The following is a 17143-nucleotide window of genomic DNA, read 5'->3' as shown; positions in this document are numbered from 1 at the left end:
ACTCTTGGGCTCTTTGGAACAGCCCATGTGCCTGGCTGGGTCTCACGGCTCTCTCCTGCCCAGCGCCCAGATGGAAGCCAGTGTATCTCAGAACCACACCTTGCTGCCAATTTTCTCAGGAGGGTTTCCATAAACTTCTTTGCATGATCTTGGTTGTAGGTGGCATTGTCAATATGTATTATGTACTTACTATGTTTACTCAACTCTGCTCTGTTTTTAACACGTAGTGTGTGAGTGTGTGTGTGTGTGTGTGTGTGTGTGTGTGAATGCGCGTGCAGGTGTTCACAGAGGCCAGAAGGAGGGCATCAGAGCTCTCTGAAGCTGGAGTTAGAAATGGTTGTGAGCTAGCTGACATGAATGCCCTAGACCTCTGAAAGAACAGCATGTGTTCTTAACCACTGAGCCATCTATCCAAACCCACGTCACAACTTTTATTTTGAAAGGAATGTTCGCACCACTCTGGGAGGCTGAGGCAGGGGCATCACCTAGTTCAGGGCCTGCCTGAACTATAGAATGAGTTCAAGGCAGGTATGGACAATTTAATGAGACCCTATGTCAAAAGAGAGCTGGGGGGTGGGGGGGTCTGGCTCAGAGATGGATCACTTGCCCAGCATATGTGAGGCTGTTTAGTCTGTAGTACTGAGTACCCGGCCCCCAAAAGGTGACCACATTCAAGCAGGCCACCTAGGCAAAGGCTCTAAGCCTGCATTTCGCCTCCACCCTCCCACGTGCTTTTTCCTTGACGTATAATTTGTGTGGCAGGCAGAGGTGGCTGGGTTCTGTCAAACGCTAAACATCTTGTTTTGCCAGCACCATCAGGACAGCACAGTTTTCTGTGAGCCTGCTAAGGGTGCCCATGTGACGGATGCAGGCGGCAGAAGGGGAGCCTACGGGTGAGAAAGGCACTCAAGACTTGGCAGCACACCACTGAAGCGCCATTCCTCCCAGCGCAAAGAGAACGCAGTGTCTAGAGGGAGACAGCGAGGGGCTGCAGAGACGGCTCATGGTCAGAAACACTGGCTGCTCTTCCCCAGGACCCAGGTTTGATTCCCAGCACCCACATGGCAACACACACCATCAGTACCTCCAGTTCCAGCGGATCTGGCACCCTCTTCTGATCTCTGAGGGCGCCAGGCGCACACATAGTACACAGGCAAAACAGAAAAATTAATGTTTTTTTAAGGAGGCGACTGCTCTATGTGCCATGCACTCATGGTGGGCTACCTCTATGCCACCTGCCATGAGAGATGCCTGGCCTACACTTGAGATGTTAGTCCTCAAAGGAAGGAGGAAGGCAGGAGCCATGACTGCTCTGGGTCTTCTATCTTGTCCTTTCCCCAACACACAGAGACACACACACACACACAGAGATACACACAGACACATATACACACAGACAGACACACACAGAGGCACACACACACAGCATTCAAAGTTACCCTTGCCCAGAATTCCCTTCCATACCTCCAGCTCCCTTCTCCTGGGCCACTGCTGACTGTCTATCGAGACAGAGGTGCCTGACTAGCCAAAAAGCTCAACTCCTAAAGAGCCCTATGGTGAGAGCCACTAACAGAGTCACTGGTTGTCCCTCCACCCCAAGAAGGTGAGCTTTTTGAAGATTATTATTATTATTATTATTATTATTATTATTATTATTATTATTATACCAATTACAAAAAATGCAGGGCTGGGGTAGCTAAAGTACTGGGAATGGACCCACCACTGGAGCTAGCACGTGACATGCATTTAACCCTCACATCTACGTGAGTGGCAGGGACAGCTGCTCGCCTTCTACAGAGGAGGAAATGGAGGCACAGAGAGCTGATTTCTCCTACCCAGAGTCCTTAGCGGGATCTGATGGCGCATACCCACCTTGGGCTGGGGATTCTGGATCTACTACAACCTAAGGACACTCTGTTGCAGGGGCTGGTGTGGAGCTGAGCAGTTGCCCCACCCACCCCAATAGCTGGCCACCCAACTGTACCGGAGGCCCAGGGCTTTGGGCTTTGCACCTCTGACCCACACTTCCTGTGCTCAGCAGAAGCAGAGTCTGCCTGAAGCATGGCCTGTAAGCCACACCCTGGAACCTGAGGAAGCCTCCTGGGCTGCTGGGCCACCTCTGGGAGGGGTTTGCCTTGCTCATTCTGGTCCCTCTGACTCTCTACAGCTTCTGCTGGCCATTTGGTTCTACTGACACCTGAAGCTGTCTCTCGCCAGACCCCTGGGGCTCACTCAACATCTGGGCCCTGAGAGGACTTGGGAGCCTCTGCCAATTTCCCAGGAACTGCCAGGGGCCAGGTCAGCCTACCGGGAGTGCTCACAGAGAATTCGGCACCCCTTAGTTTACGGAGGGTCACACAGTGTCCAAAGGACCCAGGACCCAACCTCACCCCTGACATGAAACCCAAGTACACTCTGTCCCCACAGGTAACACACAGGCAGCTCGTCTAGGCCACACAAAGCCCCACACATATATTCAGCAGACTCTGGGAAGTCTTGCAGCTTTGGCCTCCCCTGCTATGGCTTCCCCATGCGATTTGACAGCATCGTTCAGCTCACGCTATTCCCAAGCTCTTCAAAAGCATTTTGTAAAAGAGGAAGGAATCTTATAAAAACAAAACAGACTGGTCAGCACTTCAAGAATTCTCTTGGCCTCCCAGACTGCACTGACCTCTGGAAGTGTGTGAAATAAGCAGAGAAAGCCTCCAGCACTCTCCCTCGGGGGACTGGTGCCCCTCACCCCATCCCCCCAGCTGCCTGGGAGTACAGCCACCGACCTCGCCAAAGCCTCAGTGACTCAGTAAGCTCCTTGTCATAACAGAAGTGTTAAGAGTCAACACACCTGTGCCATTTGCTCTGTACCAAAGACCACCACACACAACCAGCATAGACCAGTGGGGTTTTCTCACAAGAACACTAGGAAACAGGTAATACAGCTTTCCCTGTTTTACAAATGGGGAAAATGAGGTTCAGAGAGGGTGAGTAATCGGCCCAAAGTCACACAGCTTTTAAGCTGCAGAGCCAAGACAGGCTGAGGGAACCTGGCCCTTCACCCCTCCCCCGCCATAACCACTGCTGAGCACCACTTCTCGTGAAAGAGACTATTTCTGGAATAGTGACATCTTAACTATGACACAGAGAAGTGAGGGGCCCCAGGACAGAACCTGCTGAGGGCCATTGTTAGCCTAACAACCTAAGATCCCAACTCTTTTCTTCTAGAATGTTCTCAGTCCTTCTGTCTGTCCCAAGAGAGAGTTAAAACCACACTGTAGCCACTCAGTGGTCTCCATCAGCCACTCCTCTTTCGTTTCCTGCCAGCTGCTCATTCAAGAATGGACCCATGGTCAAGGCCAGGATGCCACTCACTGCCAAGGAAACCTTTGAAAAAAAAAGAAAACCAGGGTACACTATAGTTTCAGAATTTGGGACATTGAGACAGGAGGGTTTCTCAGAGTTTGAGACATTGGGTTACATAGTGAACTCCAGGCCAACCTGTGACCCTGCCCCAAAATAAAACCATACATACATCACACACACACACACACATACAACACACATACATACACACCCACACAAACACACACTAAAAACACACACCCCATACACTCCATATATACCACACACACACCACACATACAACATATACCACACACATACAACACACATACACATACAGACACAATACACACATGCACATATATACACAGACACACCACACATACCATACACAGGCACACACACACAGACACACCATACACACACAGCACAGACACACACCACACACAGATACACACACCCCACACATTCCATATACACCACACATACACATTTATACACATGAACACTATACACATACAGCACACACATACAATACACGTACCACACACATACAACACAGACACCACACACATACACACACGCCATACAGACATGCACCTCACACATACCACACTCACATCTCACACAGACACACACACACACACACATACATACACATAGCACATACCACACAGACACAGCACAGACATACCCACACACAGACACCACACACACACTCACACATATACATAGCACACACCACACAGACAACACACACAGAGACAGAGAGAGGGAGGGGGAGGAAAGAACGCCGTGAAAACAATCTTTCAAGTGTCTAAAAAGTCCAGGCAGGCTTTTAGGAAGTGAAATAGAAGTGACAAAAATAGAAACCTCACTAGGGAACCTATAGGAAGTGCCTCAGGGGGGAGGGGACATAGCCCACAGCAGGATGGGCAGCAGATCTGGGGGTCCCTGCCCAGACCTTCCAACCCACCCCTTCATGAGCTCACATCTGAGGTCTAGCTCTGTGGCATCACAGCCTGTTGCCATGGTAGTGCCCAGATACCACAGCCAGGCAGCACAGACTGGCAGCAAGGCGAGGGAACAGAGGCCTGTGGCTCCCCTAAACTCCTGCACTTGCGGCTACAGGAGCCCCACAGCAGGGCAGGAAGGCAGCGGATTTCCCATCTGGCTGCCTTCACAGTCTACAGGGAGAAGCATTTGCAAGAGTCACCAATGGTCTTTAAGTAATGAAGGGGACTCTAAACTTCCCCCGTGTCTCCAAGTTTCGGGCCCCCTCCCTTCTCGAGACACAGAGGGCAGTGGTGACAGGATTCCCCATAAATGAGTCATGTATGTAAAGGAGAAGATCCAGGTTGTCACGCCCTTTATTCAGAGGTGACACACACAGACAGGCCCTGAAAGTTGAGAAATTCCACCCAGATCAGTGGGTCCAAGAACACCAGAGAAGGCGAGGGGACGTTTACCCTCTTGTCTCGCCAGCATGGAGGTGCTGGCACAGGCTTCCTGGCACCCTCTCATCTTTTCTGACCTTGTCCCAGGGAAGACAGCCGTCTGCCTTCACCAGACAGACAGAGGCAGCTTCGGTAGCGCCTCCGGCAGTCTGCCACCAAGCCAGGCGCCAACAACGACGCTGACACAGGAGAGGATGGTCCCAGAGCAAGGAGTCTAGCAAAGCAGCAGCTGGCAGGATGCTTGCAAAAACATGGTGTCCTGGGCTGCTTTGGAAGATGGCTGGCATGTGTGCCCTGAAAGACTCAAGGCTTCCCTCGAGCAGAGGCCCAGGGGCCATTTGGCAGTTGAGGTATTTTGGGGTCCTCCTGTCTTCAGGAATCCTAGTCACCTTCCTGCTTGCCGTCTATCCGATAGCTGGCGTCCACCACGTCATCCACCTGCATGTATTCCCTTTTAGGAGCTTATCACAAGCGAGGAGGCTGCTATTACCAACACCTCACTGCGAGGGACGGGGAAACTTGAGGTTCAGGTGCAGGGAATCCCCCAAGGTCACACACGCAAAAAATAGACATTGCTGATGCCATGTCACACAGTAATACTGAAGCTACCACACACACACACACACACACGCACACACGCACACACAATCTCACTTCTCTTAGTGTCAAGTCTAGGGTTCTCCTGTATGGCTCAGTAGGTTTCTTTCTCAGAAGTGGGGGGGCAGGGGTACTGCTTCATATCAATACCCCTCCATTTCCTGATCAACCACCCTCCTTCCATGGGTCCTGGAGAGCAAGCCTGTGATCTGGAGAGCTAGTAAAAGGGCTTCCTCAGCAGAAGGAGAAGGGAAGATCTGGTCAGAAGAATTCACCAAAAATAGCCTTCAGATAATCCTCCCTCAGAAACGGGACTGGCTCTGACAAGGCCCACCCACTCCGCGGCAGCCAGGCAGGAAGGGCTGAGGCTAGAGAGTCATAGGCTTCCCTGCAGCGTCTGCCCACCCTAGCCTCCTCCAGGAGCTGAGCCCCCTCACTCATACCCGGTCCCTCAAAAGCCTGACCCCTGCAAGGAAAGCTTCCGCTTGGTGACCATGAAGCCATGGGACTCTCAACCAGAGACTCAAGCACTAGTACCTTACTGTCAGGATGCGTCTTATTTATGTCCCCCCATATAATATGGGTGCCATATTTCCATAGGTGGGCATGCCTAATCAGCCCCCCCTCCCCTGCTGCCACACACCCACACACCTGGTCATTAAGACATTCCTCCCAATCCACCCAGCAGAGGTGACATCACCCCTGTGGATTTCAGACCTGCAGCCCACCGTCTGAGGATTAGGCAGGCAAACACCCCCTTCCCTAGGCCTTTAGCATGACTGCTCAAGCATTTCAGGCTAAGGGGCGTCCCTCTCAGGGAGCAGCCCCCTTTGCCAGCACCCTCTGCAGCTCTGTTTTGATAAGGCCCTGGCAAATCCCATGCTTTGCAGGCCGCTTTCCTGCCTTCACTCAGGCAGAGCGCAATTAAAATTCACAGGGAAGGGCTGGCTGGGAGAAATGTACTTTATTAACTGAAACAGGCCCTTTTCCAAATCCTTAGATTAGAAGGCGGGCTGGGCCCCAGTGCCCGCTCAGGAAAAGGAACTCTCCCCGCTCTGCCCCCAGCTCAGCCTGCTAAAAGGCAGCGAGAAAACACATTAAAAGTCCAAGGCACAGGGCTTTGGAAGTAAATGCCAAGGGATATGGAGACGGCTCAGTTGGTAAAGTGCTTGCAGGGCTCAGCCCAGCAACCACATTAAAAAAAAAAAAAAAAAAAAAGATAGCCAGGCATGGTGGAAGTGCATTCTCATAATCCCAGCTCTGGGGAAGGGAAACCAGGCAGAGCTTGGGGTTTGCTGAGCAGCCAGCCCAGCTAAAGTGGTGTGTCCCAGGCCAATGAGAGACCCTGCCTCAAAAAAAAAAAAGTCAGCAGCTCAGGAAAGTCACCCAAAGTTAGCCTCAGACCTTCATGTGCGGGCTCACACACATACATGTACACACAAGCAAACACACACATGTAAAGGTACGCATATGTATACAAACTACATGCCAACATGCCAATCTATAAGAAACAGAGAAACACGCCCTCCCAAAAAATCACAGGGGTGAGACATCTAGCAACATCCAGGGCATAGAGGGGTGGGGTGGCGGGGGGACCTTATTTCCTTATTTCTTTAATAGATAAACAAAGAAAATTGACTGGGGCTGGAAAAATGGCTCAGTACTTAAAAGCACTGGATGCTCTTCCAGAGGACCCAGGTTCAATTCCCGGCACCCACATGGCAGCTCATACCTGTCTGGACCTCCAGTTCCAGAGGAGCTGACACCTATGGCAAAACTCCAATGCCAATAACATAAAAATAAATAATTTTTTTTAAAAAAAGAAACTGACTGATGGGAATTTTCAAAGGGCAAAGGGAGCAATGGTCAAGTCAACCACTCCCAATACAAGGGCCTTTGGAGCTGGGTGTAAATAAATTAACAGCAAAGGCCCTGGGAAGCAAGCAGTGAGGCCTGAATGCTGGGCAGCTGATGTTAACTATTTTAGGGTTAGCATCAGGCCTGTGTGTTGGCTGTCTGCGCTATTACCTTCTCTGTCTGTAGATCCAACAGCTGTGAATCAGAAATGTTGGGGCTACAACACCTGGGGCTTGAGGATGTGACTCAGTTGGCCACAGTGTGGCCCTCGCATGTAGAGGCCCTGGGTTTCATCAGCAATTTTTCATAAACCGTGTGTGGTGGATGATCTTGGCTCTAAATTTGACACACCTGGGAAGAGGGCCTCTATTGAAATTCTGCCTCCATTAGATTGGTCTGTGGGCAGGCCTTTGGGGCATTTTCTTGATTGCTAATTGATGTGGGAGGGCCTGGTCCACAGTGGGAGGGGCCACCTCTAGATGGCTGGGCTTGGGCTATAGATGAGGAGCAGTCAAGCAGGCCTGAGGAAGGGAGCCATGGTTCCTCGTTCCTCCGAGGTTCAGCTTCAGCTCCTGGCCCAGCCTCCTGACTTCCCTCAGTGACAGACTGGGCCTGGGACATACAAGTCAAATAATCCCTTCCTCCCCGAATTGTTTTTGGTCAGCATTTTATCACAGCAACAAAAGCAAACTACAACACTGGCTGTGAAGTACATCCCCGTATACCAGGACTTGGGAGACGGCGGCAAGAGGACCGGAAGTGCAAAGCCATCCTCAAACACCTCGAGGCCAGCCTGAGCTACCTAAGGCCCTGCTTCAAAAACAATCAAACACCTCGAGGCCAGCCTGGGCTACCTAAGGCCCTGTTTCAAAAACAAACAAAAAACTGTGCTGAACCCGGGAAACATCACTTTACTTTTTAAAAAGAATTTCCTTTAAAACAATTTTGACATTATTTTAGAATTGCGTATTTATATCCACACATGTGTGTACATGACACACATACACACATGTGTCAGAGCACACACATGCGGAGGTCAGAGGACAGCCTGCAGGAGCCAGTTTTCTCCTTCTACCATGTGGTTTCCTGGGATTGATTCAGGGTGGCCGGCTTGGTAGCAAGCACCTTTATCCACTGAGTCATCTTGCGAGTACCATTCTTAATTTATTACTAGCGTGTGTGCTCTGATATGCACGATATGCACGTGGAGGTCACAGGACAACTGAGGGGAGTCATTTCTTTTATCACGTGAGTCCTGGGGATGGAGCTCATGTTGCTAGCAAGGGGCCGCCTTTCCCCACCGCACCATCTCGCTAGCCCTGCAGACATTATTTTTTAATCATTACTGAAGCCAGGGGTGTGAGCATTACACACTCTACACAAGGGTTTTGATATTGGGGGGCTCTGGAGTCCAGTGCCCTGAGGTTCCCCAAGAGCAGTCATTTGACCTTTCTCGGGGGTCCACGTCTTTGACTGACACCTAATCTATAAAATACTAGATGAATTAATTTTACTTAAAGCCACTGCGGGGAGATGCCCGGGGATGGAGATGCAGATGAGGTGGCTTTGCATTAGCAACATGCCAGCCCTTTGCACCGTTGACCCTACTTTTGCATATTTGGGGGAAAGCTTAGTAACAAAAGGTCAGAGGGCAAATGAAAGACAGTTTCCCTCTGCTCCAGGTGAAGGAAGGAGCAGGCAGCCTGATCATCCCAGAACAGCACAGGTTCCAGGCCTTCCTGATGCTCTGACTCAGTTTGGAAGCCATCAGCAAAGCCCTCGCTGTAAGGGTGCAGCAGCCAGGGAAGTGAGTTGGCCGCAGTGCTCTGGGAGCCTGAGGCTATTTCCTGTGCTGGGGGAGGGAGGAAGTCCTCTCTAGGGGAGAGCCACGGGGTACCCATCATGGAGCTGCACTTTCAGGACTGTTCCATTCTGGGCCTGGCTCAGCACACAACACCTGAGAGCAGCCTGCATCACCCAGAGGCCTCCAGAACTTTCCAGCCACCGAATGTGAACAACTAAGGAAGCGTGTGCAGCCAGTAGGGTTCCAGGGCTAAGTGGAGTGGACAGGGGGCTTAGAGTCAGAACCAAACAGACCTCTGGCTTAGCTGACTCGCTGAGGCACCAGGTACGGGGTGGAGCCCGGCAGCCAACAGACACCACACCCCTCATGGTCCATCTGCTCTTCTGATTCAGGACACATCAAGAACCAAGAAAAAGGCTCTTTCCCCCAGGAGCCAACACACTTAGGACACCCTGATTTGTCAGGGACCATCCACAGTCACAAAGCCTGGGCGCCACTGGACCTCTCCGAACCCTCACTTCTGCCCCAGTGGGGCCCATTGTCCTCATCAGCCCACAGCACAGATAAGAAACATGAGCCAGGAACCAAAGTCATGTGACCTCCGACAGCCCTCGAAGGAGTCTTAGCAACTTTGCATCGATCTGATCCATGAGTCCTGATCTGCTTGCCGCAGGACTGGCAGTTCCACTCAGCCCAGTCTCCAGATAGCCAGCAAGCCAAGCCAAGGCTTTCGAGTTCTACACATGATGCTCTGACTTGCACAGTCAGCGGGAAGGACCACTCAGGTGCCTCCAGGAAGCATGCATGACGGAGAAAGGAGCAAAAACAGAGACTGGGGGATGTGGCTCGTCTCTGTAGAGCACTGGCCTACCTTGCACAAATCTCAGGGTTCCGCCCTTAGCACCTCGTAAACTGGATGTCATGGAACATGCCTATAATCCCAGAACTTGGGAAGTGGGAACAGAAGCATCGGGAGTTCAAGGTCGTCCTTGGCTACAGAGAGAGTGTGAGGCCAACCTGGGCTAAATGAGAGAGGAAGAAAGAAGGAGAGAAGAGAGAAAAGGAATGATGTGTGGCAGGGGGAGCGAACGCCCCTTTACGTCCTGTACTTTGTCCAGTTCTATTTTGCTGATGTATAGGCCCGAGAGAGGAGCACTGACCGTCCCACTTCTAAGGTCGTCACATAGAGGGGCTGCCACGTGTGGGGCCTGTCAGACACAGTTGGAGGTTGCAGCTCTGGGGTGTCTGGAGACACTCTGGCTGTGTGTTGTAAGGCTGAACGAAGACTCGGACCCCAGGTGCCCCGACTCCAGAGAGGCCTGGCATTGCCAGCATGTGAGCTGCATTTCTTGCACTTGGCTCACCACCTTCTGGGGCTAGCGAGCCCTGGGGACAAGGGAGTGCTGCTGATCGCAGGGTTGTACGGTGCCTCTGCTCCGCTGAATGATAGCGACAGTGAGCCTTACAAGCTAGGATGATGGGGCCCCTCCAGCCCCGCTTCCTCTCTGATCAGGCCTCTGCCCACTTTTCCTGGGGCACCTGGAGACCTTATTTGTCTAACGTAGGCTCATTAAGGCTTGTCCTTAACGTGATACAAAGGGCAACATCTCTGAATGTCATGTGTGTCCAGCAAGTCAGCTTACTTAGGATACAGGCCTATTTTTAGTAGCACCCAAAAAAGCCAGTTACTATATCACAGCACCTCATTTGTCCCCATTTGTTTACCGGGCTGTGTCCCATACTGGCTCCAGGGTATCCAGGCAAAGGCAGGGACCAGGTCTCTTTCATCTCCATACCACACCCGGCCTGGCACAGAACCAGCATGCCATGTGTTTGCTGGAAGGATGAGGTTTTCATTGTCCCCTGCAAATGGGCTGCTGAGAGCAGGTGTTCTCAAGCTGAAGTGGAGGTGACTTCAGGGACTGGTCCATGACTCCCTCGAGAAATGCTGTAAAAAGCTCATGGCAGTGGGAGTTGGGGGAGGCAGTGCCCTGGGGCACACCCGTGGCTGGTGTGTGTGTGTGTGTGTGTGTGTGTGTGTGTGTGTGTGTGTGTGTGTGTACTCTGTGCCCAGGACATATTTGTGTTCAAGGAGGCACTTCATGCGTACGTGTGTGTGATTGTGTGGCGTCTGTGGTTTTCATCAGTTTTTCAGAGAGTGTGGACCCAGCAGTGTAAGGAGAGTGGAAACAGACTGAAAAGCAGCAAGCAATGGTAAGGGGCCTCTCTGCATGACCTCAGGAAAGTCAAGGCTGGTTCTGTACCCTTGAGCCAAAAGGGAGTCAGAAGAGGAAATGCATCAGACCCACTGAGGCAAACTGATAGTGAGCACTACCAGCATTTCTGTCCCCAACCCAGCACCCAGGGGATCTGATACCTTCTGGAGATGACCATGGACTCCTGGGGAATTCCAGGTTAGAAGGGGGAAGAACCCACTGAACCTCACGAATGCCCAGGGCACTCTCAGGGAAAGGGCCACCAACAGGGTGTGATCAGCAGCAGCCAGGATCCTAGAACCCCTTAATCCTCTTCTCTGCATGGGATAAACTTGGACAGCTCATCCACTAGAAGAGAAATGAGAGCGCTCTTGACACATCTCCGGGCAAATAAATTTGGAAACGCAGTTGGACAAAGTGGATAGTTTCTTGGATACGGTTTACCAAAACTGACTCCCGTAGAAACAGCGAACATAAATAGGGCTGGTGAGATGGCTCTGCAGGTAAAGGGGCCTGCCACCAGACCCAGCCACCTGAATTCAGTCCCTGAAACCCGTGTGATGGAGGGAGAAAACGGACTCCCAGCAGTTCCTCAGCATAGAAAGAAGAGAGACCTAAGGCGAGCCGCACGCACAGGAGAATCACGGGGAAAGCATCACTTAGGAATATGCCGGGAAAGACCTTCATATGCAATCAAACTGATATTGCCACCACAAGGAAATATACATTGTGGCCAAGTGGAGTTTATACTGGGAATGATGACTGTACTTATATACTTACACTTAGATGACCTCTTACTATTTAAACCAATATGCAACAGGTTTAGGAATAAGCTCATATTTTCTCATAGGCACACACATGACTTTTACGCCAATCAAGTCCCATTCCTAATAAAACTCTCAGAGAAACAGGGATGGATACCTTCTGAGCATAATAAACGCATACATCTAAAGCCTACGTGAGCATTTGAGGTCCTCCTACCATGGTCAAAAGCAAGGCAAAGGGGACTGAAGAAGATGGTTCTTCGGTTAAGAGTGTCTGTTCTTCCAGAGTATCAGAGTTCAGTTCTCAGCATTTACACTGGGTGACTCACAACCAACTGTAACTCTAGCACTGGAGGATCCAACGCCCTCTTCTGGCCTCTACAGACAACTGCAAGCACACGGTGCACATACCCACACACAGTTACACACACACACATATAGTTAAAATAAGTTTTTTTTTTTTAAAGAGACAAAGATGATTGGGTGGTGGTGGTGCACACTTTTAATTCTAGCACTGAGGAGGCAGACAGCAGGCAGATCTCTATGAGTTCAAGGCCAATCTGGTCTACATAGTGAGTTCCAAGACAACCAAGCATAGCTAAAGCTACATAGAGAAACCTTGTCTTAAAAACAGAGAGAGAGAGAGAGAGAGAGAGAGAGAGAGAGAGAGAGAGAGAGAGGCCTACAATCTCCACTTTGATGTAATCTTTCATTTTAGGTATCAGCCAATGCATTCAGAAAGACAAGAGAGGCCTGTTTCGGAACACTAGCATGGGCAGAACTGGATCTCACCTGGGGTAGCCCCAAGATCAAACATGGTAAGTGCTTAGAAAAGTAGTTGGATGAGTGACAGAAGAATGAATGGCTCATGCTGACCATGACAGGAAAGGTTTAGTAAATGCTAGAGACAAAACCCACAGAGGTAAATTTCAGTGAATTAGTTCACTCAAAGTGCACTGTGGGATAGAACTACCATTTTAGTCACTTACAAACAAGCAAACAAGGGTCCAAAAAGAGGTTAAATGACTTGCCCTAGCCCACTCTTCCTATCTTCAGTCCCTTGCTTGCCGTGGGCCTGTGGACCAAGTGTCTCCCACAGTAGATCAGCGCCTAGGCTCAGCCATTGACCGACTCTGCTTTTTCCAGAAACTTACTCCACCTCTCTAGGCCTTCGAGTTCTCCTCTGTAAAATGGGAGTCAAAAACCGTGCCTGCCTACTAGGGTGAGAGGTATATCCCACGGACCAATCCAAAGATCTGACCTCCCAAAACTGCCTTCACCTGTTGGTATGCAGCATCTTTCTCGTTGTTGACCCTTTTTCTCCTGTGGCTTTTACCAGGCTCGTGGCCAGCTGACTAAAGGCACATCATTAGAGCCAAAGCCTAGTATCAAGATGGAGGTCAGCTTAGGTCTCAGGAAGTCCCACTATGAAGGAACGGAGAGGGGAGACCCCCAGAGGTGACCCCACAGCTGTCGCTACAGACCCATGGAGTCCCTTCTGTGACACTTGTCCCCCCACACACACCCAGAGGCCTCACCTTCCCAGTAGATTCCCAGAGCATCACTCGCCGCACCTGAGCAAGGGCCTCACCTAGTGACTTTCCTACAAACACAATCTGGAAAGGGGTCACCAGGAAGAAGATCACAGGCCTTTCCCCTGCAGGGAAGGTCGGGTCAACAGCAATGAATCGGGCTGACAGGATGTCCCCTTGACATAAGAAGAGAATGGCCTCACACTCCCGTAATCTCCCAAACACCTCTAGCCTGATCTAACCATGAGAAAAACATCAGAAAAACACAAGTTAAAACACGGTGGCATTGGCCTGTGACCCCTGAAGATGCTGTGGCGAGGAAGCTGTCTAGTTCCAGGCCAGCCTAAGTTACATGATACCCTGTCACAGACATAAATTAAACAGGCTGTATATAACATATCTATAGCACCTATTTCTAACACAGTACCTCAAGGCTATTAACACACACACACACACACACACACTGGAAAAGCACAGACTTTTCTTAATGACCAAGCATCAGGATCAAGTACATATGCTCTGTTAATGCCCCGGGTCCATAATAAGAGAGAAGCGGGCTACTGAGTTACTATCATAGTACTTCTATAAATGAGAAACTGGAACCCCCAAAATAAAGTTTATGATTAAAAAAACAACAACACAGGTTACTAGGCTTTCCCATGGTCATTAAGCTGCCCATCTGCTGGCCACTGAGCCCCATTTGCCAAGAAAAACTATAAAAAGCACCTCCCACCAGATTTGGCTTGGAAACTATTTCCCCGGAAATCCTCACCCTCCACCCTCACCTCAGAGAGAGAGAGAGAGAGAGAGAGAAACTGTGAACCTGAGAGAGGTGTGAGAATTCCCCACCAGGCGTGACTTCAATCTTAATGAACACAGAGACCACTGATACCTGTGGATGGCTTAGATTCCTAATTGTCTTTTCAGTGGAAAGCTGCCTGAAACATCAACACTGCCTCTTCCACTATAGTTATCACCTCTAGCCAAAACACACAAAATTGTCACCAAGCAGGTCTTTTCCCAAAGGTTGCCCACGAGGACCCTGCTGGGGGAAAGGTTAATGCCACCACGACTCTCAAACAACATCTTCCAGCCAGCATCGTGGCCCTTCCTACGCACCAGGCACCAGATACCAGATGCCAGCAAGCCTGGAGCCATCGGGGCATCTGGAAGCTGCCAGCAGGCTTGCTCCTGAGCCTGCCACAAGTATGGACTGAGCTGCTCTAAAATCAGGAAACCTGGTTAGGTTCTTGTTTGCTCCCAGGCACGCTTTCTAACTAGTAACCGTGAGGCTGGGCGCAGAGCCTCCTGCTGCTTCTGGCAGAATGTTGCTGAACACCCAAGTGACTGACGGGGGCATTTGCCCAACCCCCAGCAACAGAGGCCAAATGAAGGCACGGGCTGAGCTTAGGCCGAAACAGCCTGTGTCCCTCTCACCTAGGTGCCCCCCATCCACTACAGCATGGGTGAGGGGCTGGTGGAAGATCACTTAATAAGCGTGCTGGTCCACCTGCGGTGACTGTAAACTCAGAGAGGAAATGGGCCAGCCTCCTGACAGCCAAGGCAAACCACCCTGTAGCATGAGACACACAGCCTCTTCCTTAGTTTCAACACAAAGTCCCCAACAACAGGCTCCCAGGATGCCACAGGGCCACTGTCTCACAGCCTCAGGGGTAAGATCTTCAGATTCTAGTAGCCTTCCTGACATCTTTGGGCACACGCCCCTCCACCGACTCTACTCTCAGAGGGCAAAGACATCACTTCCACTACCTCTGGGGTGTCCTGGGGAACCTGACCATCCTTTGTTATGCTAACAGCGACCCTCGGTGGGAACTGAAAACCGCCCCCTCAGGATGGTTGCAGCCACTGTCTCTGGCTAACCTCCCCTGTCACCGGGGCAGGGGCAGTCCCTGCTGCAAACTCCTGAAGAAAGCCCTGCACCGGGTCCCCAGGCCCAAGTCCCCGCCAGGGCTCGAGGGCCAGGCGGGGGGAGCCTCCACCGACCTTCGATGGGGTTCAGATAGTCATAATCGAAGAGGATGGAAAAGTCCAGCTCGTCCTGGGGACTGCCCCCAGGCTCGTGGCCTGGGCCGTCCCCACCGTCGGGGTCGGGCTGCGGCTCCGGGGCGTCCATGGCTGGGGCAGCCGGGCTGCGGGGCCTGGTAGGGTCGCGGTGAGAGGAGGAGTCTCGCGCGGACCGGCGTCACCGTGTCTGGGGCGCACGCCGGGGCCGGGGATGACTCGCAGCGCAGTGGGTCCTGGACGCGTCCGCGTCCGGGGAGCGGGTGACGGCGCGAGCTTCCTGCTCAAGGCACCTGTTGCAGCCTGGAGGGGGCGGGGGCGGGACGGCGGTGGCTGGCGGGGCGGGGCGCCGCCCAGACGGGGAGGGGCACAGCCCGGTCTGGCCTGAGCGACAGGCCCGGGCAACTTCTGCTTCACCTGCCAGTGTCTGATCCACGGTCCCGCCAAAAGCTGCTGCTCGCGAGCTCTACCTTAGGGACCACTCGCTGAGCCTTTCCTGGTTCCTCTCCTTCGCAGGCGAGGGACGCCCTGTCTTCTCTGGCATGCCCACAGCTGTGGTGCTGTTCCAAGTCTCTGATTTGCAAGCCCCGACCTCAACTGACCAGACCTGGGCCATCTACCCGCTGCCACCTGGCGTATAGAGCCACTGTAGCCTTATTGGGGCAGATAAGGGATAAAGATCACGACCCGTTTTGACCACCGGGAGAGGACTTGGTACCAGGGGAAGTGACACGCGAAGAGTTTGATTGATGCTGATCTGGGGACCCTGTCCTGACAGTGAGAACAGGAAGTGGTCTGGTGTGTGGGAGGTAGGGCTGACAGGTAACTCATACATCCGCCTGATGAAAACTGTAGATTACCTGACTCCTCCCCATGGCTTTTGGTTCCATAAGTCTGGGTTCAAGCCCAGAAATATTGGATCAAGCCCCCAGGATGAAGATGTGATGGCTGCTGAACACAGCAAAACCCAGGACCACCCTCCTGGGAACCTCTCATCTTACTTATAACTTCTCAAACTGAGAAAGTAGGTAGCAGAGGAGAGTCGGGCAGTGGTCCCCAGTGTCCCTGGCTGGTTACAGCCACCAGAACAATTTTATAAAGGCCAGACCTTTACCTGGGGCCACATGTGGGGAGGTGATTAAGACTTCAGGAAATCAAAAGATCAGAAGTCTGGGGAGGTGGGGGGGTGCTCAGGTCCTGGTCACAACCCAGGCTTGAGAACAATGACTGCACTCCTGCAGTGTGGACTAGGAGGAAGGGGGCAGAGGGCAGGTCTCTTCAGGAGGAGCCACTTCTCCACCATGGAGGTTTGCTTTCAATCTCCCCATCACTGAACTGGGCGTAGTCAGGCATGGACCCGACAGGCAGAGGTGGTAGGATTGCTTCCAGTTTGAAGTCTGCCTGGGCTACAGAGAGAGAAACTCACCACCCAAAACAAACAAGCAGCTCTCACCACTCTCCTCACAAATATTTGGTGAGTACCTGCTGCAAATGCTGAGAGGCAGGCGGGCGGGCAGAGCATCGACAAGGTCACTCCTCTGCCCTCAACAACTCTCAG

The 17143-nt window shown here is 51.8% G+C and overlaps 1 protein-coding gene across 2 annotated transcripts in view; it reads right to left on the bottom strand.

Moving 5' to 3' along the window:
• Positions 1–15861, bottom strand: part of Nfatc2 (nuclear factor of activated T cells 2) — a 107800-nt gene extending 91939 nt beyond the window's left edge. For both annotated transcript variants that reach the window (XM_087910959.1, XM_087910958.1), the window contains exon 1: positions 15568–15861. In XM_087910959.1, coding sequence (XP_087767085.1) covers positions 15568–15697 — 130 coding nt within the window. In that variant the 5' untranslated portion in view covers positions 15698–15861. The remainder of the gene's footprint in view (positions 1–15567) is intronic.
• Between the last annotated feature and the right edge of the window lie 1282 nt (positions 15862–17143).

The sequence above is a fragment of the Myodes glareolus genome, chromosome 10 (genome assembly GCF_982192425.1).
Source record: "Myodes glareolus chromosome 10, mMyoGla1.1, whole genome shotgun sequence".
Classification (NCBI taxonomy): Eukaryota; Metazoa; Chordata; class Mammalia; order Rodentia; family Cricetidae; genus Myodes; species Myodes glareolus.
The sequence above is the reverse complement of the archived record's forward strand: the minus strand, read 5'-3'. Positions and strand labels throughout refer to the sequence as shown.